The sequence below is a fragment of the Daucus carota genome, chromosome 1 (assembly GCF_001625215.2).
Source record: "Daucus carota subsp. sativus chromosome 1, DH1 v3.0, whole genome shotgun sequence".
NCBI classification, from domain to species: Eukaryota; Viridiplantae; Streptophyta; class Magnoliopsida; order Apiales; family Apiaceae; genus Daucus; species Daucus carota.
This window is the reverse complement of record NC_030381.2, coordinates 40,231,365-40,259,251: the sequence shown is the minus strand read 5'-3', so window position 1 is coordinate 40,259,251 and position 27,887 is coordinate 40,231,365. Positions and strand designations below refer to the sequence as shown.

The window sequence follows — 27,887 nt, the reverse complement described above, 5'->3', positions numbered from 1 at the left end:
AGAACAAGCCTGTTATCCTTCCACCGACAAGAGAGGGAAGTGATCGCTGCTCTGTGAAACCAGCCTCGCGCTGTGCCTTCCGCTTTAGTGACCTTGACCCCCGAGCCTTCGCTAGGTGGCCAAGGCACAACTCCATACTTGGAATGGGCAAGCCTGTGCAAACTTCAACAGAGCCCAGCCTTCTGAACCAAGCCAAACTCCAGCCATCTTAAAGCTCTCACTCGAGTTACAAGCCCACGCTACCAGGCTCAGCTGGCTTCTGAGCCTTGTGTTCTCTTCTAATGAAGGGATATAAATTCATTTATGTAGACGATGTGGTTCGTTTTCCCTTGTGATATTATATACAACTATGAATGAAAAGTATGAAGCACATTGCTTTTTTGGCTTGTAAAGTTCCATAACTGAAGTTTCAAGTGATCAAAATCGAACTGCTAAATCGCTAATTGGTATGTCTTTGTAGTGCCATAGGCCGGGTAAAAGCATACAAGTGAATTACGGAATATAGGGAAAGCAAGATAAACCAAGCAATATTTCACTATAATTGCAACTGCTGCAGAGACAAGCTCCCCCAACCCAACTTACGATGCATACTAGTACATTGCTTGGATAGACCTTCAGTTGCAGACCAAGTTTAATTGCTCGGACAAATAAGAATGTAGATAAGGATAGGTGAACACTTATTAGCTATAGACCCTCAAATTTTGAAACTAGTCACATGAACTTATTGGTTGATGCAGTCTTCGATTATTAAACCAAGTACCAAAATAATACAAGACGATGCAGTCTCAAGGTATTATGCTCCAATTATTAAACCAAGTACTAAAATAATACAAGAAAAATTGCAATCCAAAGTATATGTTATATGAGAGAATCATTTACATTTTATGATATTCTTCAGACCAAGTCACACTTATTAAGCTAATACAACTTGGACTAGTTTTGGTGAGGTGTGCCAGGCCGTTGCACTTACTTGGACTAGTTTTGGTGGGGTGTGCCAGGCCGATGCAGAAGTGCAACGCAAAGGCGACACGCGAAGAACCCAGCAGCAAGCTACTGTGATGGAACTTCCCCCTCAAAAAATAAATTTAATATCGTGTGAGCCAATGGCCCACATATCAGATATTAAACTGATAAGAACAGATACTACACTTGATCTTAGCCAAAAGGCCGAGAAAGGTATGCCTTTCAACTAAGGTCCGCTCAGATTTTATAAAAAACTGGAACCAGCTATTCTTATACCTTGCGATGTGGGACAAATTAACAACGGAAGAAGCATTGCCTTGTGTCTTGTTTACAGATTCATTGATTTCTACCATACTCATTTTCAGATTTTCCAGCAGGTCCTTCAAATTATGTTTAAATGATGAAATCCAATAGATTTGAGGTTTTCTTTTTAAATATCTCATAGAGTCGAGTTATTAAAAAAGTCGCGTAATTGTTCTTCATTTGTTGAAAATTTGAAGACTAGTTTTGTAGGGCTTTACCCTGGGTTAGAGGGAGCCCTTCCAGAAATTCTCGATGGCACAAGGCAGAACCAAGGCCAAGGAGGGGGTTTGGAAATAGTTTTCAACCAGCAATTGACGCGCCTCGGTTAGTACCTCACTAGCTGCGTCATTGCCCCAAGCGCAAAGATGCCTTTCTACTTCAACTTTCTTTGGTCTTTATAGATCAGTTTTAGACAATCTTTTACTCTCAAGCGATGTGGGTTCAAAGCATTAGTCTTGTTTACAATAAGTCGAGGAGACATTATACATATATAAAAGATGCATAGCCACCCTACAGAATGATTAAAATTTTATGGAGAGTTAAGCTTTCATATTTATATGGATAACTTTATACCATCCGTATCATAAGGTAAAAAAACTCAAACTTCATTTCGCATGATTTAGCCTTCGGTCTGAGCTAATGTTCAAGCATAACCTCATTATCCATTTATCTCGTGTTCTTCGCCACTCAGATACAATACTTATAATCAAAACAAATACAAATGAAAGTGATATATTTTCATATGATTATACTTTTTTTGCATCTGCAATTACAATGTCAAAAAGTCAATCAATTTACCGAAAATAATTTGTACAAGGAAAGTTCGAACGTCAATCAATTTACCGAAAATAACATTTGTGATCTATTGTGATTGACATTTTCAAATACAATTCACATATCATAAATTACGGTGGATCACGTCTGATATTGTTATCTAAAAGTCAAGTAGAATTACATTAAGATAGATCCCCATGGTTAACAAATTTATTTCAGAGTGTGCTGGTATAGTATATGACAAACTGAAAACTGTGAATTAGAACATTCGATAAAACAACACAAGCTCATTATTATAATATATCATTCTTACAGTTTTGTTAAGGATCGAAATATTTTTAAACTTGAATTGGTGTTTAACTGGTTATTATTCATTCTTCCCAAGTTCAAATATATTTTTCGGAGATTTCTCCAGAATTGTATCCTTCCGACGTGTTTTCTTTTTATGTCCTTGGAAGAATGCTGTTGGTGTTGGTAACCAGTGCAGATCAGCTTGCCATGTACCGCAGAAACATCAATGGGACAATGGATACAGAGTTTATTGTAGAGTTGTTGATAAAGGATATAGAACTCATGTGTTCTATAATTAGGAAGCTGGAGATGGTAGCCAACTTCTGGGTGATCTCGATCCCAAAATTGCCGAAACTTTGGCACTACTTGAAGCCGAAGAAACTGAAGTTTTCCAATGCCATTGAGCTTGATTCTCAGTGTATGAAGTTTCCCAAGGATTTACATTTAATTATTTCATACTCTTACTTTCCTTCTATTGCAGGACGAAGATCAATTTTCAAAGTCTACATATAGTTAAAGGTCTTCAAGATCTCCGTCTCTCTGACTCAACTCTTCGAATGACTTTTTTGTTCCAACAAAGCAAAAAGAGAATAGATCTTTTCCACTAGTAAAAAATTAAGACTCGTATTGCAGGAGCTGCTCCAAAGGAACAGCCCTCCAAAAATAGGCGTATGCCACTGTGAGTGGCGAGCACACGGTATTCTTTAGTAAAAGGCGAAAGAATAGTTCGCTTTGTGCTCACCACATGGCTGCGTAACTTCTACTAATGGGGGCTAGTGAACTCTTATAGCTGAGCGTCCGTCTGTCATTTTGAAAACCTTGCGATGTGGGTTTCTCTTCCAATTACAAAGTCCAAAAATCAACAGATTTAGCTACTTGCTGAAACTCAAAAGGAAAAATTAGTTGCTACTCATTTTTCACGACTAATCACCTATTCTTTGTTAAAATTAAATAAGACCAAAAACCAAAAGCTTCTTGGTTAAAATTAAATAAGACCAAAAACCAAAAGCAAAGTTGAACTCGACTTGGCGTGGAGCTGCGCGAACGCAAGCCCCACCTGTCACAAATTATGACGTAGGCTCCACCACTTGGGTAGACCTTAGACGAGAGCCCTTCCTGAGTGCAATGGAAGCCTCTAACCTAGGCCATGGCCCTTCTTGATCAGCCATCGACCCCGTCCAGGTAAGTGCCTTATCCGCTGCATCTTCCTCTCATCTTATAGCTCCTCTCCATCCCCTACTCTTTCATATTCTCGATGTGGGACAAGAGAAACATAGCAACAAAACTTAACTCTCACTTGGCTTGTGATTTGGCAAGTACAAATCCTCCTTAACGTGCATCTCTGCCATCTCCTCGTATCAACGTTGGGTCAATTTCAGATTAAGTTTAAAAACACCTAAAGTCGAATAAAATCAAAATTTTAAATTTTTTATGAATGAAATTCTACTTTGGGATCAATCAGATGGTTTTCGGATTTTGTCACGTTGTGTCTCGTAATTATTTATTATCTATTTATAAATATTTTTTTGTTATTAATATGTGATAATTTATTATTCAACTAATTTTAAATCGGATTTTTTCATATTTCATATATTTTCGCATGTATAAAAAAAGATATTACGTAATGACTCGTGTTTGTATTGAAATAAAACATGTTAGAGTTAAAAAGATTTATGTGAAGGTTCTTATTAAAAAAAGATATTCAAAATAAAAACCGAAAAATATAACCAAAATTTTGGACTACAAATTATACTCATGCTGACTTATTATAATATAGTATGTTATAGATAGTATATATAGTATGGATATATACCGAATAACATATCAATATTAATTATCATATAGAATTTTAAAAATATCAATAAATTTAAATCTTTAGTAATTATATTATATATAAGATTATAATTATAAATAAGGATATTTTATGATTTAATACCTGATTTTTGATTATTTTTTTAGTGCTAGCAGTTAATTTTGTCAATATAAATCACGAGAAACTACTAGAAAAAGTACCAAAGGAAATTATTTTCAAATTATTTTTATGCATAAGTATGGATAATTTTAAAAAGAATTGTAAGATTTTAAAGTAGAACCAAATGGTTCATTCGGGATTGACTCTCTAGAGGCTAGTGATCAAATAAAAACCAAATATTAAATACAAACTAAAAACTAGTTCCACAATTATTATTTACAATTACAAGAATCACTAGTTGATACGATATTAATCATTATTTGATACAGTAAAATCAATCATTTTTATTCTTCATAATTAAGAAAATTTATTTATGTTAATAATTGGCTGTGAATTATTGTTGAAGTTTTGGGAGCCGACGGGAGGTATATGATGGTAATAATTGATGAGAGGATGTGGATGATGGTGGTAAGTAATTACTAATTGTGGTAAAGTTAAGCGGCGGTGGCTATTGGTGCTTTAGGCGATGGCGGCAAGTCATAAAAGGTTTTAATAATGATGGTAGGAGGTTTATTATTACACTGAAGTATGCAGGGACTGTGCACAAGTTGTGTGATAAAGTTTATATTTATGGCCCTGTTTGGAAGTTAGAGATTTGAGGCAAAATTAGAGGTTTGAGAGATTTTAGAGGTTTGACCACTAAAATAGGCTAATATGAGTGTTTGGTAGTTATCGGATTGAAATAGAGGTTTGGATCCAAAAAACTAATTTTGAAAAAGCTACTTTGAGGAGTTTTTTGGATTAGCGTTTTTGGTTTGTGTCAGAAAAAACTAATCAATCAGCTATTTACCAAACAGTTTTATGGGAAACAACTAATTCGATCCGCTAGTCAAAACATCTAATTCAATCAGCTAGTCAAATCAGCTAATTCGATCTGCTAACAGCTAATTGTCAAACTGGGCCTATATATTTTTTATATGATTTTATTCCCATGATTTTAGTATTTTGTAAATAATGAGATTATCAACTGATTTTAAGTGTTAACTACCGAAAAATAAATATTCCTACAGTTTGATTAAGTGGAGTTTATCTAGGCTTGAATAGCTAGAAATTTGGATTTGTGATTAGCCTGTGAGACAAATCTTGTTTGGAGCCATAACTGGAATTCTAGAAATTAGAATTGGACCTTTTACAACCCACGCAAAGATAATTAAATTATTTACTATTCTGAGGTGGTCCAACATTAGAAATCCAAGTGATATAGCCCAGAAACAAGCCTGAAAGTCGGCTTACGAATTTCAGCATCAGAATTTAACTCGTTTTGGGATATTAATTTTTTCCTTGTAATTTATTAAAACTCTTGTATATTAGGTTTTTGGTGGACATTATTAGAGATAATCCGTGTATCATGTAGAATAATATAGAGATTGAAGGGAGAGAAGACCTCCGAGAGAGATTGAAAAAAAAGAGTGAATGAATTCATCCGAATTTTAAGCAATTTCATCAAGTTGTACACTTTTTTTAGCGTCGATTGCGGTGCGAGTTTTTTCTGAAATCGCAAATCATGCCGCATATGTGGTTTGATTATAATATTTTTGTATTAATGATCTCAAAATAAATTTTATGCAACTATAATATTAATTCATATCAAAATTTCTAAAAAAGATTCTTGATTAGTATTGTGTTTGAGGGGAGGGCGGCCCAAATTAAATTTTATCTAAATAATAATAATTTTTTTAGTTAAGTTATAATGTATTTTTTTTTAATAAAATGGGACCACGACTTAAAATAATTTTTATCCAAATATAATTTTTAATTTTATCATAATTATAATAATTTTTTATTAGTGTTGTGTTTGACGGTAGGGCGACTCAAACTAATATCTATATTATAATTTTTTGTTATTAGTATTGTGTTTGACAAGAGAGTGGCTCAAACTAATTTTTATCAATATTATCATATTTAATTTATCATAATTATAATAATTATTGATTAATATTATCTTTGATGGGAGGGCGGTTCAAACAATTTTTTTTAATTAGTATTTTGTTTGACAGGAGGGTCACTTAAACAAATTTTTATATTAATTATAATTTTTTTTATTAATGATATGTTTAACAGGAACATGACTTAAAATAATTTTTATGCAATTATAATATTAATTCATATAAAATCAAATTGATAAAAAATCATAACGCGGCGCGATTTTATTCCCTAGTTTTTTATATAATCGGGAAAAATAGTTGAAAAAAATGGGAACATGAGGCCACGTTTACAATAAAATGATGAATGTTCGGGCGTAGACTCATTTCCCCAATTGACCCCACTTGACACTGCTTTTCTTTCCTTTGTTCAACTCTAGGGTTTTACAAGGTTTGTTCATCTGGAGTAATTGATAATTGTAAATACATCAATTTGTAGATATCAATTTGTTGCGTGTTGGATGGCATATCAAGCAATTCGGGGCGGCGGGTCGGGTCTGCAGTTCTTGAACAACCCATTTGGAGACACCACTTATACAAAGGTCTTTGTGGGAGGCCTGGCCTGGGAAACAAAGAGCGAGACACTTCACAGCTACTTCGAAAAGTTCGGCGATATTCTCGAAGCTGTTGTTATCTCTGATAAGCACACCGGACGATCAAAAGGCTATGGATTCGTGAGTTCTCTGCTCTTCCCTTTCTTTTTTATACTCATTTATATTTTTTATTCTGAATTAGGAGCGCACAGTTGTGATTTTAACAATTCAAATAGAATTGTGGATAAATTAGAATAATTTACGCGTCTAGAAAGGGGATTTTAGGTTTCGCCTTTAAAATGTCGATAATTGAGTGACTGAGGATCTGGTTGTGTTAGACTTGCTGCCCTAATGAGGTTGTGACTAATCCCCTAGTTTTTGTAGACACGGAAACCCATGACGATATGCACACATGAATTATGATATATGCAAACTACCTATTTTATTTACTCTGGAAAGTTGTGGCTACAAATTTCTATTTTTCAAGATGTATACAAATTACCTGATCTGATTCACACTGACTACCGACTTGTCCAGATGGATACAGCTACAGCTCGTTCCTAACTGCATTATACAGCTGCACTGCCATGTCCCTTAAACCACTGACGACAAAGGAGAAACTTATATTTACAGAACATAACTGCAATACATACTCGTACATATTTCTATATACATAGATGCCTCATATCACATAACGGAAATGAAACAGATTATAATCGAAGAAAAATTTGAAAGAAACTGAAGAAACATAGTAAATGCAGAGAGAATGTATTGATTCCAACTAAGCTCCAATGATGAAAAAGATGAAATCTACAATTGCTGATTGGAAAGATAAAAGTAACCAACTCATCAAATTTATATATATATGTATGTATGTATGTATGTATGTATGTATGTATGTATACATCACTCACTATCTCTCAACTAACTTCTGTACTAACTTAGTACACTTGCAATCCAATTACAAATTACAAATTAACAGTACAGGTGTCAGCAGCTGTTTTAACTAACGACTACTTAAGCTGGTGATTCTTTTTCTTCCTTTTATTTAGCTTGTGCTTATTGCCTTTAGCAGATATGTGAGATTGATCATGTACAATGTTCTGACTAGTGTTATCCTTAATTGAATTGTCATGAAAATACAAAATTAGAGTATTCAAGGGGGCTAACTAATGAACCCATTGACATAATAAGTTATATATTTATAGTGTCACATTTGTAAAAAACGTTTCCAGTGATTATAAGTCGATTTGCATCATTTAAGTTCAAATTTATGTCTATTTCCTTATCAGGTTTTGGTAGCAGTAGTGTTTTTAAGGTAAAAAAACATTACTTTCAAATCACAGTTATGCATATTTTTTTAGAATTAACAAAGAGCAAGTTATACGACCTATCAACTTGGCTTGATTATTATGTTACTGACACTTGTTAAGCAGTTACATTCTACTTCTAAATCGTACCATTTTGACTTAACATCATCCATAATTTGGAATTTTATGAATACTGTGTATGATTTAGTGCGTTTATGGCCAAAGAATTATATCAAGTAATAACCCAAAACCCCCAGCTTCCCTCTGTTTCTCAGTTGTCTCAGTTCCCTGTGAACTAGCACTCTGTGGTTCTCCAGTAAAAACAGATAACAGGCCATTTCTTCAATTGATTGTTGAAATGAGAGGACAGGTGAATAACAATGTGCTATATATATAAACCAATTTGATTATTACTTGTTTCACATCAGTGGCGGTGGACATTTGAGTCATTGGACACAAAAATAAGTTGAAGACATACCCAACAAGTCTGGCAATTAATTTTTGTTTTAGAGAACCACTAAGAATTAAGAAGTTCACGGGTTTGCGACTTGAAGGAGGACCAGCTAGAATAATTTGTTTTTGCGGATAAGAAGATATGGCTGTTCCTATCTTTGTTGACCAAATTCCTTTTGAAATATAAACGTAAATGTAGCTCTTGGATGGAGGCTTGTTGTTCAATCAAATATAAGTTATGATGTGTAACAGGTAAGCGTTAAGTAGAGTGAAACTGAAGCAAAAAATGGTGCCAAGTGGGAACTACATAGATGCAAACTAAAATTTCTTGTAAATAAAATGTAAAAGCTAATACTTCATACCTAATGATTAGGTGACATTTAGTGATCCTGAAGCTGCAAAGAGGGCTTGTGTCGATCCAAATCCAGTCATAGATGGTAGAAAGGCAAATTGTAATTTGGCTTCACTTGGACGTCCTCAGCCATCGCTGCCTTATGGTATCATCTTTCACTATTTCGAATAATTAGCCATTGTGCATTTGATCATTTTTTACTCTTTCTTATTAGGCATAAACATTTCTTATATCTTCAACATGATTTTCTTTAATGGTTGATTAGAGATGTTGAAATACAACCTCTGCTGAGGTTAGAACTTTTAACATCATGATAGCAGTGGGAAGATGGAACCCACTAGGCTAAAAAATAGGGATAACATAACTATACTTAGTGGCACATAATCTATTGCCTAGTGCCTACTCTATGGTAAAGATAAATTCATAAGCGCTACGATAATTAGTTATTGATGTTCTGAAGTTATATTTAAATAAGTTCGAGGTGAACCTAGTGCTATAAACGAAAAATACTTTTGGTTGGTATCATATTGATCATTATCATTTGTCATTATATAGTATTGAAGTTGGTCTGAGAAAATTATCTAGTATAGAAGTTGATGGGCTGTGTGCTGTTATATTATACATCTGAACAAATACAACAGGACTTAAATTCTAAAACTGATTTAGGTTAGTAGTACTAGCAGATCAATCATTATTAGTTCTCATTGTATAACATTAAGTTGAATTTATGATTTGGAAATGGTTATATATTACAAAGATTGCAGAGGTTTCATAGTAAAGTAAGAGATGTTAGATGCACAAAATCGTTATGTAGTACAGACACATGTTATTGATTTCATTTCTGTTACTTCTGCCACAAACAGCCTTCATTATACTTCCATGTTCTAAAGCCAATTCATGATTGACTGAAGGCACACAAATTTGCACATTAAAGTGGTGAATTTTTAATATGTGTGTTTTATAGAGTACTACTTAAAAAAACTAGAAGTCTGCTGGGTTGTTTTTTTTAGATCGTTGGTCCTTATGTATTTAAATGTGTAGCAGGCTGTCTTATTTCCGTCTGACAAAATCACCTCACTTTACAGAAAAGTTAGGAGCAAGCTGTGTCATAGTTTTGAGAAAGCGCTAAATGATTTTTATTACATTGCTCTCAAGTTCTAAGCTAAATAGTGTCTGATGTAACTGATTTTCAAATCTTGTCTGTCAATTTGAAATAACAAAAGTAGTAAAGTTCGAACTATGATGAGGAATGAAGATTATGAGAATCTTCTAGAAGATGGTAGAAGAATGAGGTATATTTGTTGTCGCAAGTATACGAGCTTCTCCTACTGTTATGAAGACAAGTTGGCTACTGCTGACAACATGCTACCCGTCACCCGAACTTGTTTGTCTTGTACACTTTTACTTGCTTTTAAATTGTTCTGATGTGCTTTTTTTTGTTGTTGTAAATTTATGGTTTTTTTTTTTTTGGGGGGGGGGGGGGTACTTTTCTCCAATCACAGGTCATTTTTATCCAAAAAACACACTTTAATTTGTGCTCAATACCTTGCCTTCTTTATGTTCTCCACATATGAGAACTATAGGCTGTAGAGAAAAATGAAAATGAAATTAAAACTCGACCAGTTTTATTGGTTCTGTGAATTTTAACTGTTTATTTAATTTTTTTGGTGATGATAGTGCGTTTGAGACCAGCAGTGCCCTATTTTGGAAGTCCTCGACTTAATGCTGGAAGTCCTAGTTACCAACAACCAGTTCCTTACAGTTACCAGCCTGGATTTCCATATCCTCCATATGGGTAAGTTGAGTTACGAGTGGTTTTGATGTACAGGAGTTTCTTTTGTTACTTTTGATTTGAAGTTCATCAGTTGGGTTGTAGGCTTTTGTACTTGTTCCAATAAAGAGCTGAGGCATTTTAATTTTTTAGTTTGAAAGTACCGTGACTGGGTGGATTTCTCTCACATTAAAGAATTTATCCCTTTCTATGTTACTCGGACTCGGTTAGAAGTGTCCGCCATGGATACGTGTCCATATGTCTAACTCGGTAATATTTTAAAAAATGTCCATGTTTTCTGCCTAAAATAAGTGTCCTTGTCCAAGTTTCCATGTCAGAGTGTCGAGTGTCCGACATGGGTATTTCAAAGCAAAATGAAGAGTCCAAGTAACATAAATCTCTTTCACATGGCGAATGAGGGCATTCATGTCCACATGGTTTTCATATTGTCCACATGCTATAACTAAGCCTGATCGTATAGGATGTTTGAAACAATAAATTTTGGAGGATATAAGTGCTCCATTGTTATTCAAAATAACCTGGATTAAACAGAATCACTCTATCAATTAAAATGACTTTCTATTCACTTAGAGCTATTATTGATTTTTCCTGAAGATTAAATATGATTTTTGGTGTTGTAAAAAACTTGGGATATCATTGTGACATAGTGTTTAAATTCTTTATTGTGATATAAGAATTGGTCTCTTTCCCTGTAAACCATTAGTTTCTGTAGTATGTACTGTAATCTTCTTAAAATTATTAGACAACCAAAATCACGAGGCAGTTGTCCATGTATGCAAGTGTTTTGTAAGGAATTAAAGCAATAATATTCTAGTGATATGGTACAAAATGTGATGCCTAGATGATACATCGGGTCACTGTGATATGAATTACTTGCTGATATGTGAATGTATGAATGTGCCTTACCATAGGTATTTGACTTATATGATCTGAAATGTTTGGCAGGTACTCGGCATATGGACCGGAATACATGTACCCACAGGTCAATAAGATCAAAACTAAAATTTTTTATTAACCAGAACCCTTGTTTCTTGGGAATTAAAATAGTGAAGTTTTATTGATCAGTATGACGTGCCTACATTCCTTGTGTATTTATTGATCCTTATTTTCAGGGTTTCTATAGCTCTTATATGGGCCATCCTCAGCCACATATGTATAGTGTACCAGGTGCTGCTGGTACAAATGCCTTTCCCTACGGCCAATTAGGTCAGCCAGGAACCCTCGGTTACAGGCCCATACAGGGTTTTGTGATGCCAGGTGGCCCAGGTCCACATCTGATGCAATATGGCAGACCGAATGTCAGTGGTGCAATCTCAGAAACTATCCCCACAGTTCAAGCACCTTATTTTACTGGTAATATCTACTTGTGTTTGGATAATTTTGTAATCTTTTGACTGGATTCCTATTGCATAAGTAGTCATCTTTGTGCTTTTAACCATAAGAATCCTAACTGCCTGACCTGCCACAATGCCACATAGATATGCCAAGTTTTCTGCTAAAATTTCATATTCTATATTAGGTTTTGGGGTGTCGGTCCTTTGGCACAATATGAAGTAAAATGGCCCAAAACAGCACAATCCAGAAAATGAGTCTTTATGGCACTTAAAATTGCATTTCAACTAATGTTTTGTCGGAAACTCGAGTATTGTTTTATGTAATTTATTATTATTAAAAGAAAATGTTGACATATTTAAAATAATTAAAAACACAATTTAAGTTCCATTATCGGCAATAACGTGTTAATTACATTCCTTTAACATTAGACAGGGCACAAACTTTCATTTTGGACTGACATGATACTTACTTGTTTTGTGCTGAACTGTAACTTTGTTTTGTGCTTTTCTTTTGGACTGGACCCACACATGGGGTCACCTTGTTTGTCTGTGTCCTGTACACACTGCAATATAACAAAAAATGCTAGTACACTGGGTCTAGACGTGCCCTTTGTATCATGCAAACCTCAACTCTCCTTTCTAACTACTGAAACAACATGATATTTTGGTTTAATCCCATAAGAAGATAGCACAATATTAGAATATGTTTTTTGGTGCCTCAAAGGGACTTTTCTTTGTTACTGCTCATTTGTGCATCTTATCGCCAGATAGTGCTGAAAAGGGGCTTTATCACTAGTATTTGTGATTACGTTAGATTTATGAAGCATCCTTTCAATCTATAATATGAGAAGGTGAAGTTCTTGACAAGCAAAAACAAATATTATAAGTTAATATGTACGGACATGAAGCATCTGTATAGAAACTTCATGAAAATTTCGACAATAGAAGGCCAAGGTGATGATAATATTATTATTTTGTAAGAGGAAGAGGTCAAGTTTTATTATAAACTTAAAGATGTGTTTTCACTACAGCTATAAAATGGCCTTCAGATGCCTCATTTTTGTACCTTTTGTTTTGCTTTCGAAGAGAAAAAGATACAAAAAATAAATTTTATTATGATAGTAATAGCAGATGCAATTATATCTCATCAATTGTTTGGACATGCGTATACTTGTTAATCAGAAACAATGTATTTAATATATCTTTAACATACAAATGTATTTTGTGTAAAGATGTGTATTTAGATGTGTTTGATCACCACATTTCTATGTTATGTAGTTTGATATGTGAATATAAACCTCACATTATTTCTGATATTTGCTGATCCAAAAAGTTGTTATATACGCCCCCCCATATAATACTTATGTGATACATGTGTTGTGAATTAGAAGATAAATGTTTATTTAACCATTCGTGTAGCTATATGCTATTATGACTTGATGTAATATATGTTGATGGTGATTTAAGCCTAAACAGAGATAATAACAACAAAATCGAATTTTGTTTTCAGTGACTTGTTAATTTGTTTTTTTTTTGGTTAATATTAGTTTTAACTTTAAACTTCCTCAGGTATGTCCCCATCCATGGGTCAGGCACGGAGTATAAGTTCTGTTAATCTCTCTCAAGTCCCTCGAAATAGTGGTTCTGACTGAACAGTAGGCCGATTGGAATGGAACAGCTTACTTCTGGAGGTACACTTTGTAATATTGACCTACGCTCGTTTGTTTAGTTGTCCAGGTCTTTGCTTTCCGACGAGATGTTTGACAGTAATAAAGATGGTTTAACATGTGTAGGATTAAGGGCATCTGCTGCTTGAGTGACAGACTGAATCTGACCTTGAGAGTCACTACTGTAGCAATTATGAGGTAATTGTGTGTTCTCATGTGAATATTGGAATGCAGATTATGTAGTGCTTACTCATCCATACTATACTTACTATACTATTAAAGCTGATACAGAAGAGATTGGTCATTGGTATTTGGGCCATTTCAATAGTTCTTTTTTTTTAAACATAGTTTAACGGTCCTACTCCACTCTAATAAAACACATTTAGAAATATAATTTAAACACATATCTTATGGGTATTTACATTTGAATATATTTTAATGAATTTATGAAAAGTAACCCTTCTTATTTAGATATATTTTAAAGTCACGTCTAAAATGAAATGAAATATAAAATTATGTATTGTTGATATTGAAATATTAAAAGTTACATATACACTGCATGGAATTAAAGTCGAAAAATTAAAACTTTTAGTTTGTCGGTATTAGGTATTTGGGCCGACGTAGAAGACTTTTTTTTTTTTAATAATAAATTTTAGAACATATACCGGCATACACTATTCTAGTTAAAATGCTTCCGATCATTTTAATTTAAACACATCTTTTGGGTCTATCTATATTTTAATTTATATTGACAGAACTAATTATTAGAAACTTGCTTTAAATGGCCTAATAAGAACATGTCCATCCAAAAACATTCATATTTTAACACTCTAATTATCTAAAAACTTATTGTAAGTGAAAGACACTTACATATTACCACAATTGCATCTTTTCAACAAAATCAAATATTATAAAAAAAAAATATATGTATAAATAATAAATGAATAAATACTGAAGTACAGGTATATGGATTTACCACAAACATTACATGATGCTGATAAAGTCTACTAAAAACACTTACTATAGCTTATTAGCTTCCAGTCGGGTATCATTGGTGTGTACAATCAAATATTGAATATAACAGGGAGCAGTTAAGTATAAATGCAGTGTACATTGGCAGAATGGATATTGATTATATAAAGAGAGGGAGTGAGTGTCATAAATGAGTGTAATAAGGAGCAGTTTATTATAAGTGGAGTGAGTGTACAATGCCATTATTATCCATGTTCAGGTTATTGCCCGTTTTTACTGTCCATGCACACTGGGTGATAATGTGTTGTACTGTCCTATTCTTATCTGAGTTGCAAAGTCTGCTCTCAATCACCATGTCTTTATTGTACACTTGCAACTGATCGTTATGATCCAAGATGCATGAGTGCGGGTGCAGGGTGTGCGTTGCAGGACACAGGAATGGATTAAGCAAATTTAAAATATGGGGATTTGGGTGTTGGGGATACAACATATAATAAATATATATTTGATGTTATGAATGACAATTTTCGGAGCAAAACTAATAAGTTAATGTGAATTTAATTAAATACATAATATAATCATCTGAAGCACACACAAATTTACGTCAAATCATCTATTTGTGTGGCACAAATGGTGAAAAGAAAAATTTTGGTTAAGATTACATGAGTATATTGAGTATCCGATATGGGGTGTGTGGAGACTGGGATTGTCTGGGTACTGAAGAATCCCTGCTTTCTAGATTATGATAAAGGAATAATGTACACCTAAAAATCCCCAAATACTAGGTTATACGCCTTACTCCTGTCCTCTTTTCCAATTTACGCCACTTACTCTCTCGAGCACTGGTACAATGCATCAGAAATCAATACTTATAAGTTATAACTTCCTTGTATATACCCACAAATCTACAATAATTCATCCATATATAATTTCCATTTGTTCTAACAAACTTGTCGCTTCGACCTATTTCTGTCAGAAAGCCCTTTAGATCCTATGCTTAATGTATGATTTCTCCGACCAAGACCTCACAACCCTACTCTTTGACTTGTATCTCCGGTTCGATACCTAATTATGAGCGACCATGAGGTAGAATTTTGTATCCATCTGATATGCACTCTCAAAAAATGTCTCCACTTGATATGCATCTTTTATCAGCATATTCTGTAAAAGACATGCAGCCGCATATGCCTATCTGAGATACAAATTCAGATAGTTTATATGAAATATTTTGGCTGCGACTATCAAATATGATAATTTGGATAGTTATGTTTGACAAAAGGGGAAAAAGGGCCTTTTCCCGGATCTAATTTTGTTCATGTACTATTACATGAGTTAATATATACCTAGACTCTCTTGACAGCTAAATGTAAGCTTTTACCCATTGTAATTAATGCTTGACCGTCATGTCATCCCAGTAGGGGTACAATCATCAAAGTAGGTACTTGGTGCAATGGTCTTGGTCTGATTTTAAGTTTGTTAATTTTAAAATTAGTAGAACGTTTTTACTTGTTACACACAAATTTTTGACTAAGAATAAAAATGAGTTTGTTTGAAGCAACCAAACGCCCTCCTACTTTCTCCAGATTGTCTAAAAATATATCCCAACAGATTCCCATTTATATATAGATCAATCTTTATTTGATCCGCAAAATAGGTTACTAACGTTTGCCACAATTTTGTCTTTGCAGGTCATCTGTGGTCTTGGTCACCTAGGAAACCAAGGAATGCTCTTCTGAACCCCTCAGAGTACAGAAAATGGAAGGGCATCGTCTGCTCTTTAACCAGTTTGTATAACAATAGTGTCCCGTGAAGTCTTCGTAAAAACTGGTGTTGTATGTATCTAATTGATTGCTGGAATCTGGTTTCCTGCAATCTTGTCACAAGGAATCAACATATGATTACCTTATGGTCTAAACCCTGGTTCTGATTATATAGCGTTTCGTACCATCACAATACCAGTAAATAACATTGTGCGATTGCATGTCATAGTTGATGAATTTATTAGTTCTTCATTTAGTGCTCCATTTGTCTGAATCCACTTCTAACACAAGTTTGGGCTGACACTGAAAAAGTTGTCAAATTTGTACGTACCTTTTGTGGTCTGCTGTTGGCTAAATTATGGGATGAGTGTATAGTGAAGGGAAGGAAAATACCCTTTGCTACTGTGTGCATAATTTTTTTTTTTTTTTTTTTTTTGTGAAGCTAGTTGTAATAATTATGTTGCATAATTGTTTAAAGTTCAGATATTTGACTATCAGGAATTGTCTGGCCTCGTGTATTTGTTGAACGTTGCTATAGCTATGCAAAGTTTTTAATTTCAGCAGAGATCTTTGTGATGGTGATTGCAGCCATGCAGCCTTTCTGAATACAGATATATCGTACTATATGTTTCATGTTTTGGGAGAACGAGAATAGAGTGATGTGAAGGAAGATTAAATTACAGGGGTATATATTCCGTCACATGAATTTTTACATTATTTTTAAGTATAATTTGTGATACGGGGACAGAAGAATCATTTCAGGGGCACAGGGAAAGCAAAAACAAGGATGAGCATAGTAAAGTTTTGACTAATAATTGGTCAAAACGGTTTAAGTAATAAATAAAATATTTGTTTTATATATTAAATGTAAATTCTTAAAAATATGTGGTATGTATGATATAATAATATATTTAAACAAATATAAATTTTTTAATTTGTACATTACTTGCTTTTAATATTTATAATTTTAAAATAATAATGATATGGATTCACTAAGACTTTAAAATATAGACATTTTTCGTTTTTTGCTAAAAAAAAGGTTCGAATTAATTGTATTTATTCATCTACTCGTGTGTGCCCAGTGACTTCCATTTCTTTAATAAATTTTATTTTAATTTAAATTTTTCGTTATGAAGATGTGTATCAAATTTTTTTTGCCATACCTCAGCGTCTCATTGTTTGATCATCAAGACACTGTTAAATATGTATATACGCTTTTTTTTTATATCGTGTCCCCAAACACAGGTTAAACACTAAATTTTGACGAGATGAGTGACCTATTTGATATAAATCCTTTTCATTATCAAATTTCACAAAAATTATTATTATTTTTTAGAGTTTTATATCAAGCAGGTCACTCATCTCACCAAAAAGTATCAAGTGGCAGATAGGTCTCCATGATGACTCATTTAAAAGACTAATCCATTGTTAAATTTCGCATTGTTAACTTCTTTTGAAAAAGTTAACAGAGCTATTGACGTGGCAACAATCCATAAAGCAACAGGAGTGACATGGCGTTTTTGTATCTAACGACTAGCTGACCACGTCCTTCGATACATACATATATAAAATATATATATATGGTCTTACTCCAACAGAAACCTACTTACGATAGAAACTAAAAGCCAATCTACAATATCACTAAATCCTAAAGCAAATACCATTAAATTTTAAACAACCCCATTTCCACCTCCATCTTCACCAACCACACTTTCACATCCGCCACTGCCACCACCTCCGTCGTCGCCTCCTCCATAACCACCACCACCTCCATGCCGCCCGCCCCCTCCATGACCACCACCTCCGTTAACAACACAATCTCCACCTCTATCTTCACCAGCCCCATCTTGGTCGCTGCTTCAACCTCCTTCAGCCCCGTTCATACTTCTTTCTCCATCTCGGCTCAACTTCACGCCGCGGCCACTATTCCGGCAACGCTCCAACCCCCTACTTCAAGCCGCCCAGACTTCCGCTACAATCATCCTTCCTCCATCTTCACCTTCACCTCCATCATCTCCACCGCCGTCACCACCATCTGAATCAAAAACGTGAACAGATCTAGAGATTCTAAGCAGTTTTCGAAACATATCTGGAGATTTTGGGCATTTTTTGCAAATTTTCACTAAATCTTGCAACATAGATCACTAAATCCTAAAGAGAATATCATTAAATTATACTGAGAATATCACTAACTCGTATTGGTTTCTAGTTTTAATTTTAAGAGTGGTTTCTATTTGATAATGAGCCTACACACACCCCCCATTTTGGTTAGGGTTTATCACCATTAATAACCTATCTCCTTCGATATCACACATCCCTCTAATTCCTCTTATAAGTAACATCACAATCGCTCAAAAACTTAAACCCTCGTGATTAACAAATAACCCAAGCGTTGTAACTTATAGGAGGAATTAGAGATGTGTGATATCGAATGAGATAGGTTATTATGTCGAACAATTACAAAGCTTGGGTTGTCGGTCAAAATTCGGTCAATTTGATCATAAAAAAATCAAACAAAACAGATAATTGGGATGGAGGGAGTATTATATTTTACTTGAAAATTTATGAGTAATTATCGTACGCCGCTTTGAAACGAATATAAACTTTATATTCTTTGAATCATGTATCAAAATCCATGCTTGGTATTCCAAATTATTTTCACAAAAATATTTTCAAATTTAGAATGATTATATTATTGAGGTTGATGTCACTTTAATGACTTAATATCCAATAAAACACGTGAAAATTTTGAGATATCTGCCATTTTATTAATAATAATAAAATAAGGAACCCTTGTCCCATTCAAAATACTGTAGAAAATAACAAGTATATTCGAAATCGGATATGATAGTTTCCTCTTTTCGAGTCGGTCTTGGAAAGGAAATGGACAAACCCCTAATCTGAGAGAGAGCACGAAGTTACCCTACATATACATGATATATTGTCACAAGCTACTGCACCTTGCTCCTTTGCAAAAAACTATCAACACCATCTTTCTTTCAATATATTATAAATACAGATAATTCACAGAACCTGATTTTATCAAATTGTTTTGAACACGAGTTTTGATTGGCATCTCATTGTTACAGGGTTTTTGTCAGATATATAATTTTAATTTAATTTACTAGGGTTTAAAGTTTGAATTATTATGTCATCGTTTCCTGAGAATACTGTAGCTGCTGATATGGAAATTGCAGAATCACAGGTAGAGGCACAGATGGATTACGGTACTGGTGGAGATGATAACGGCGTGACGGCTCCCGACGCGCCGCCGAATACGACGGAGACAGAGCCTGCAACTACGTATGTGTCTCAGCCGGAGAATTCGAACGTGGTTATGGATGATAACGGCGTGATTGCTCCCGACGCGCCTCCGACGGAGCCTGCAACTACTCAGCCGGAGAATTCGAACGTGGTTATGGATGATCAAAAGATCGACAATGGCGCGGATGCTGTGTACGCGCCGCTGACGCATCAGCCTGAAGCTGTTGCTTCAGAATTGGCCGAAGCGGTGCCTTCTGGTGTGGTTAATAACAACAACGACGAGAAAAACGGCAACGAAAGCGATGATGTGATGGTAACGGAGAACGATGATCCTAATGCTTTTGGTAATATCGATAGCAATCAGTTTGTTAGCCCAAATGTTGTTGGTGTTACTCCCAGTGCTGTTAGTAATCAGGACACCGAGGTTGTTAATTATCAGAACAATGGCTCTGCTGCTGTTGGGGAGGCGGTGAAGCGAAAGAGGGGAAGGCCAAGAAAGTACCCGGTCACTACTGAAGGTGCTTCAACTGTCCCTGTGGCGTCTCCGTCCCTGGTGAATTCCCCGCTGCAAGCGAAGTCTCTGGAGAAAAGGGGCAGAGGAAGGCCTGCGGGCTCTGGTAAAAAACACAAAGCTGGTGCACCTTCTTCCCTGACACTTTCTCCTGCTATTTCAGGTATATAAATTTCTCATGTTCGTGTTTAGCAATTTAATTATTAATTCTGCCTGAGATCTCTGTTTAGATTTGCTTCAGCTTGTCTAGTGCCATCTATTTATCTACTTGCATTTATCTATATGATAAAGCTTTTGCGTGTAGGAGCATATCTATATGTGAAGGTTAACAAATAGAAATTTATATAATTTTTCCTGTGTAAAACATATACTCCCTCCGCCCCCCCTGAGTAGTATACATTGGGGGACGGGGACGGGGACGCGGCACGGACTTTAATGCTCCTGCAAAATGTAGTTGTGCAATCTATTTTTTAAAAATTTTCTTTTCTGAATTAAAGTTTGGATGTTATATTTTTATACAGAAAAAGCAAATCTCAAAAATAAGTTACGAAACTATATTTTATAAGAGCATTGAAATGCGTGTCGAGCAGTTAAAAAGAAACATATAGAATTAAATGGGACAGAGGGAGTATAGTTTATACTTTTTTCAAAAAGTATTCGTATAGCCTTCTTGCATAAAAACCTATATCATGGTTAAGTCATAGAGCATAATTTAGCTTTTTCGATTTATATATTCTGTATTTGATATTATCCTTTTATGTTTTATAGTTTATATTTCCTTGAAATTTTAATGTGCAGGATTAAGTATTGGGGCTGCATTCACGCCATATTTCATTACAGTGAGAAGTGGAGAGGTAAATTTAAAACATCCTCTATTCTTCCATGTTTAAATTTATTTTATCAGGTATACACCGGTCAACTTTGAATCTCTAAGACTAGATGCACTAAATATCTTGATCCTTGAGCTTGACTCTATGCCAGAGCGTGTTTCATGGCAGTTCCTTGTTTCACAACATAATTGGTAAATTTAGTTACTTGGCGCTACTGGTTCATAACAGTAGTCTGGTTGTTATTTTTTTAAAATTGTTGGAGCTGTTGGCATATTTTTCTCATCAATGCATGATATGAAGCACTCTGGATCCCTCCATGTGCTATTGACATTGTAAAAGTAACTTGTAGTAATTATCAAGCAGAAGCAACATTCTGGTAATTGAATGTATCACAATTCTGATGTATATGAATTCTGCGTTTTGATGAAGTAATATCAGCTACTTACTAGAGATTATAAATTGTGTCTGCAGTATGTACAGCCAAAATTGTTGTCTCTTTCTCAAGTTGACAAACAAGTCGTATGCGTTCTGTCAGCAAGCGGTAATTTATCTACTGTAACTCTCCAACAACCATCGTCATCTGGGGGCACTGTTACTTACCAGGTATGTATAAGGAATTAATCTGTCTGAGCATATTATTTGCTTTCTAGCTCTTTGCATTTTTCCCTTCCCTCCAGTTATTTCCTCAAACCTATATATGTCTTGTCTTATACTATGTTAATTTCTTAATTTTTTTTCTTTCGGGGGTCTGCAATCACCCACTGAAACTCGTTAAATATCTTTTTTGGTGGTACAAGAGAGATGCTGACTTGCTCATGACAATATTTTACTTCATCATTTCCAGAAAATGTAGAATACTTAGGTCAATAGTGTGTACTCTGCTAAATAGTCTTAAAACATTCCATGTCCGAAGAAAGTTAAAATTATAGGAATGTTATAATATGTAATAACAACGAGACTTCATATATTCATATTCGGCAGTCTGTCTTCAATTTTTTCTTGTGTCTGGTATTGATGCTTCAACAGTGTTTATTACGCTAAATATTCTAAGACATTGCATCCAGAAAAGGCTAATGTTACCAGAATGTTTATAATACATAATCACAACTAGGCTTCCTATATTCATATTTGAGGATTCTTTTTCTTAAAAGTTTTTTTGTGTCTGGTATCGATGCTTAAACGTAAAAGGTCAAGCCTGTGTTCTGCTTGATATGTATAGTAGAATTACAAATACTGCATGCTGGGAGTGTTTTCGAATTTTGGAGATTTGACAGTCCTTAAATACCTGATGGCTGATGCTTATTTATGATACTTACATTCTAGGCAGCTTCTGGGTGATGCAAATTTAAACAAATGAATGTCTTCATATGTAGTAACTTCTGACTCTTGCGCATAATAAATAAGAATCTGTTGGCTGTAAAAATACATAGATTCTATGTCATAGATTACATGGGTTTTTAATTAAACTACCTCTAGTCTCTAGCTGTTATTTATTTTACATTGAATTGATTGTGCTCAGTACTTTTTTAAGGTACATGCCATGAAATTGTACATCACATATATATAGCCTAGAGTTTGTCACTTTATGATATGCCCATAAACTTTGTGTATGCAGGGATGCTTTGAAATACTGTCTCTTTCTGGTTCTTATCTGCTCTCAGAATCTGGTGGCCGGCGTAGCACAACAGGGGGTTTGAGTGTGACACTTGCTGTGCCAAATGGTTGCATCTTTGGTGGTGGTGTGGCAGGTCCTCTTATTGCGGGTTCTGATGTTCAGGTTTGTTGTATGAGATAATATAACGTTGTTTCCGATTAAAACAATATAAATTAATTAATGATCTGGACTAGAAAATTCCCTGTTTTACTATCCTATGAGTTATTTTGCCAGTGATTAGACTTTTATAGTAAATTTTAGAGTTATGTTCACATTTGATGCCTATCAGAGCTCTGAATTCCTTGATAGAAACTTTAGTACTCAAATATAGCTCCGGCCTGTTAAATGCTTCTTGGTCATATCCACAAACTTATCTTTTCATGTCATTTGTGAATGATTTTTTTCAATTATTATTTTTGGTAATTGATGGCAGAATTATTGCAGAATGTCAAACATAGATTACATATGTTTAATAATCTGTTGTGAAGTATATTTACAATGTTGCAGTACATTATTAAGTTGACAACATAACATGGTATATTTCTGACTACAACGTAACCTGGTACAAATAGCTGCCTGATATATTGCAGTATTCAGATAACAAAATCTAGTTTTCCATATATTTCTGTGGCCTTTGAACTATAACGAGTACTGATTTACTTGCTCGGATTGCAGATATTTGTTGGTACTTTTCTGGCATCAGAGCAGCATTTAACAACACCACGCTGCAACGAAGTTTTAACCGCTCCTGCAAACTACATTTCATCAGCGGAAGAAAGCCCTCCATCTCGTGCCCTCTTAAGTGAACCCTCAGGTGCTGGAGGAAACCCATATAGTTACAGCAATGGTGTTTTGAACAATGGCAACCAGGAGCCAGTTCCAAAAGTAGCCTGGATGTAGGATAGGCTGCAGACGGAGCTCATCTCATTGTAGACCAACCAAGTGCAAAATTATAGGAATTTTGTTTACTGTTTTCTTATTGCAAGACTAAATTTAATGGCCAATTATTGCAGCAGTGAGTTGGTTCTGAACCTACTACCTGTTGTAAACTTTTGAGGAATTGATTCTCTGTACTCTCTTGGCAGTAACATGTTTTTCCTGGTGCTTTCGTGTTATCTGTTACCAATTTTCTCAGGATTAAGCATTTTTTAATTAGTTTTTTTAATTAAGTAAATATTTTTTTCGTTACATTCATGAATAATTTTTGTTTGTTTGGAGGTGGTGGTTGGATGCCAGGAGGGCGGTTAGAGCAGCTTCAATGCTGCCCATTTTATTTCCTCAATCCACGTTAAAGTTGAGTTGACCTGGCTTAAAAATATGCATCGGAAGAAATGTGGGCAAGCCCAGCATACTGGCCGCGGCCAATTGCTTTGCCTTTATTATTTTAGTGTTATATTTTGTTTTATTTTTGATTATTGCTGCTAGCCATATGAATGTTGATATTTGAACCTTAGATATAAAAAGGTCCTATAAATATAATATAATAAGAAAATAACGGGTACTACAAATTTGGTAAATGTGCTTTACCATTGGACAAACAAACATGGGCGCCTGTTTTTTTCACTGCCCGATTTTGTGTATGTGGCCAGCAATACGGCCGGGATGTGATCGTGTCCAAAATTTAATATCTGAAGTCCATCCTAATGATCCATTGAAAGTATAATGTATGTATGTTTCATTGTGTTACCAGAATATCTCTGTGCTGTGTGTTGCTAGAATATTTTTCTGTTTGCCTGAATATACTACGTCCTTTTCCATAACCTTGGACACATAAAAACCCTTCAATGGCCGTATTAAAAACCAAAAACCCTCCAATGAACATGATTAGATTGCGAAAGTGGTAAAAGTTATCATTTATTATCGTTAATTTTGAATTCTAACAGGACAGAGGGGTGTATATAATTCGGATTATATGGTATTAATGAGTTAAGTTCTATGGAGTACACAAAATCATTGGAGTATTGGAGTACATTGGAGTCTATATAACTAAAAAATTATAACTTGTACTCCAATACTCCAATGTTTTTTGTACTCCATACAACTTAACTCTAATATTAATATATAGACTGTAATAAATTATAAGTAATTTTTATTTTACATGGAGTCTTGTAGATTTGAGATAAAATGTCATAGAACTGATGTAGAGTCCTTGAGATTAGGGTGTATCATGAAACCCTCAAAAACTTGATGTGCTACGATCATCTCAAATTTCAAACGAAGATGATGACAACTTTCACAAGTCTTCAATCATTGTATATGTCGATGCTAGAAAAAGTGAAGGGCGGTGTGAATCGTGGTGATGCTTAATTTCATAGCTCTATTTCATCACTAGGAGGTTTGGGTGATCACAACAAGCGGATACTAAGCATAATTTGGATTGAATGTTATTTTGGGTTCTACCGTCTTACTGAAGATGAGATATTGTAGGTCATGGTCGTAGCCATTGAAGGAGATGCATTAAGATGATATTAGTGGGAGCATAATAGACACCAGATTAGGAGGTAGGTGGACTTGAATGGGTTTATCCTCCGGCAGTTCACGTTAGACAATGATGACCCATTTTACGAGCAATGGTTATCTTCTATCCAAACCTCTATTGTCCACGATTATTCCTAGAGGTTTATTGAGACGGCGACCTTTTTGGAGTGAGTCTTATAAGACATGTTTATTGGTCAATTTATAAATGGACTCAGGGAAGAGATCATGTCCTGTTATTTAACAATACAACAATTATGAGTAGATTGTAGAAGGGGGTTGAATACAATCTCTAAATTTTCTTTTTAAGAAAAATTTAACATTCAACAGAGAACAATTAATTGCTAAGTATGTAAATGAAACAAACACAAGCTCTTTTAAAATTTCAGGTGGGGTTTATTTTCTCTCCATGATGATTTTCTATATTGAAGATTCTTTTCAAGTATGAATACTCGGCTACTTACAAAAGGAATGAAGAGCTAACCTTTATAAGATTTTTGCCTTAATACTCTAGGTTGCTCTTCAGCTCGAATGTTCTTGATACTTAAAAAATGAAATATAGTTCTTGAATATATATATATATATATATATATATATATATATATATATCTATCTTCAAGGTTACAACCATATTCTACTCTATAAAATAAAAATACTGTTATAGAAAACACTGCAGCATCTACTCCTTTCTTGTTTGCACATATTAGAAAACATCTATCTTCTTTTTGATTGATTATCTTTGTAGTATGAATCCTTGTTGCATAGCTAGAAATGGAAGGCTTCTAGTCCTTCAACATATGACTCAGATCTTTATAACTTAGCTTCCTAAACTGTTTCTACTTTTTCTATTCAACCCATATGATCATTGTCCTTTCATTTTGTTGTAGTTGTCAACTTATAATCTTCAAATGTAGCAGTTGGTGAATCAATAAGTAGCCGTTGATAGATTTATTGATTAGTCGTTAATGACTTCTTGAGATATTAGTTAATAGAACAATCTTCATTACCTTTGATGGGCTGTATAGTAGTTGATGAATCCTTTATTCTTTATCTATTGATAGTCTGATTTAGCCTTTGATCTTCATTTTACTTGTGCAGTTTACATGACTTAAAATGTTTACAATTTGACATCCTAACTACACATCTGTTGATAGACCAAAAACATTATTACTTGATCAACATATTTTACCGACTGTTGATTCTGAAAAGCACTAGTATTGTTACAACATCTCATCATCCATTGATGGGTTATCTGATCAGCGTATACTATAAAAAATATGATATCCGTTGTTCCAAATACAAGTTTACTAATTGTTTTGACTTATCATCAAGATTTACATATTGCTAACAATCTCCCCTATTTATCTCTGATCGGATTTTTGATATAAATTTGGGTCCTTGATGATGACAAAACACTTTAAAGATAATTACAAAAAGAGACAACAAAAATTACTTGCATAATATTACACTGAGTACATGGCGTTGATAATTGAAAAATGAAATTGTAAAACCTAAGGTTGAGAAAAAATATAGAGGTATGAGTTTGCTCCTCTAGACCGAGTTGATTATCCTCTTCATTTTTTCCTTTCAATTTCTTCACTTTTCTCACTTCTTCTCATCCTGCCTTGCATGTCCAGTTTGATGTTGATAAATCTATGTAAACTTCTGATGAATGCTCCTTCTTCCAATTCTGGATCCAGCTTTGATTGAATGAATTTCAGAGTGTCTATATCAGCCTTGATAGCATGATCTTCCATTCTAAAAAATCTTCTTGCTCCTTGATCATCTCTGAACTCCTTCAGCTTGTATGGTTGAAGATGCAAACATTTGTCAATATTGAGAAGGCTGAGTCTCTTAGGTAAGACTTCAGCAAAATTCCAACTTCTCTGAATCTCTAAACTTTTGTTGTGAATTTTTGATACGGCCATGAAAAATTTCTAGCATTTTCCATCCTGGTGTATAGAGATCTCAATATGTTGTAGTCTTGGTCAAGCATTCTCTGCAATGGCCATTGTCCTCTATATCCTCCCGTGTAGAGGAATTCCAATCTCTCAGGCAATCTACCTTTGGCTGCAAGCCTTCTAACTTTCTCGAGTTCACTTAGGTAAAGATATATCTTGAGTTGCTCATATAGATGGATAACATAAGCATAATCAGTGTCAGGCTGTTTTATAATATCTAGAACTCTTGCAATTTCTAAAACCTTGGATGGAGTTATGACTTGAATACGACCCTCCATATAAAATTAACACCTATTTTAAAACTCTCATAAAATCTAGTTTGATAAATTATTTAAAAAAAAGTTTAAAATAAAAATTTAGTTAAATATAAATCAAGAAAATTTTAAAAAGAGTTTATGAACTTGTGATTTATGCTTTATATGCACTTTTAGAAGAATTGAGAGGGTCAGAAATAGCATTACGATATTATCTAAGAGCAAGTCCAACAATGTCTTAGCAAGTGCCCTATAAATATAATAAAAAATGGTGTCCTAGTGATTTAGGACATATTTTTGATACATGAACTCCAACAACATGCCTTATAATTGTGCCTTATTATTAAAGAGTAAAGTGCACTTAGTGTACTCGCACTTTACTCAAGACACCACTTGCAATACTGTAATTCAAAATCGAGCACTTGCAATATCAATTTTTGTATTTCGTTATATTTTGTTGCATTCCGTTAATTTGGGTTAACTCCGTTAATAATTTAGAGAGTAAAGTATACTTTGTGTGCTCGCACTTTACTTAAAGTT

General features: G+C 34.3%; 2 protein-coding genes and 4 non-coding genes across 6 annotated transcripts; 2 read left to right on the top strand and 4 right to left on the bottom strand.

Moving 5' to 3' along the window:
• Positions 1–984: 984 nt before the first annotated feature.
• LOC135149961 (U2 spliceosomal RNA) lies at positions 985–1,180 on the bottom strand. The gene has a single exon (XR_010288320.1). It is a non-coding gene; the product is annotated as a U2 spliceosomal RNA (small nuclear RNA).
• Positions 1,181–1,476: 296 nt separating this feature from the next.
• On the bottom strand, positions 1,477–1,633 carry LOC135149972 (U4 spliceosomal RNA). Its single transcript, XR_010288327.1, has one exon. It is a non-coding gene; the product is annotated as a U4 spliceosomal RNA (small nuclear RNA).
• Positions 1,634–2,965: 1,332 nt separating this feature from the next.
• Positions 2,966–3,082, bottom strand: LOC135149997 (U5 spliceosomal RNA). The gene has a single exon (XR_010288352.1). It is a non-coding gene; the product is annotated as a U5 spliceosomal RNA (small nuclear RNA).
• Positions 3,083–3,360: 278 nt separating this feature from the next.
• On the bottom strand, positions 3,361–3,521 carry LOC135150035 (U1 spliceosomal RNA). Its single transcript, XR_010288389.1, has one exon. It is a non-coding gene; the product is annotated as a U1 spliceosomal RNA (small nuclear RNA).
• Positions 3,522–6,498: 2,977 nt separating this feature from the next.
• On the top strand, positions 6,499–16,963 carry LOC108222632 (uncharacterized). The gene is made up of 8 exons (XM_017396524.2): positions 6,499–6,899; positions 8,895–9,018; positions 10,551–10,668; positions 11,611–11,647; positions 11,778–12,018; positions 13,569–13,690; positions 13,793–13,864; positions 16,327–16,963. The coding sequence occupies exons 1-6, from the start codon at positions 6,687–6,689 to the stop codon at positions 13,649–13,651; spliced, it is 816 nt and encodes a 271-aa protein (XP_017252013.2). The 5' UTR covers positions 6,499–6,686; the 3' UTR covers positions 13,652–13,690; positions 13,793–13,864; positions 16,327–16,963.
• A 2,393-nt stretch (positions 16,964–19,356) lies between these two features.
• LOC108215664 (AT-hook motif nuclear-localized protein 7) lies at positions 19,357–23,845 on the top strand. Its single transcript, XM_017388203.2, has 5 exons — positions 19,357–20,336; positions 20,972–21,027; positions 21,475–21,606; positions 22,619–22,780; positions 23,333–23,845. Exons 1-5 carry the CDS (start codon positions 19,547–19,549, stop codon positions 23,555–23,557), a joined length of 1,365 nt encoding a protein of 454 aa, XP_017243692.1. The 5' UTR covers positions 19,357–19,546; the 3' UTR covers positions 23,558–23,845.
• Positions 23,846–27,887: the final 4,042 nt, after the last annotated feature.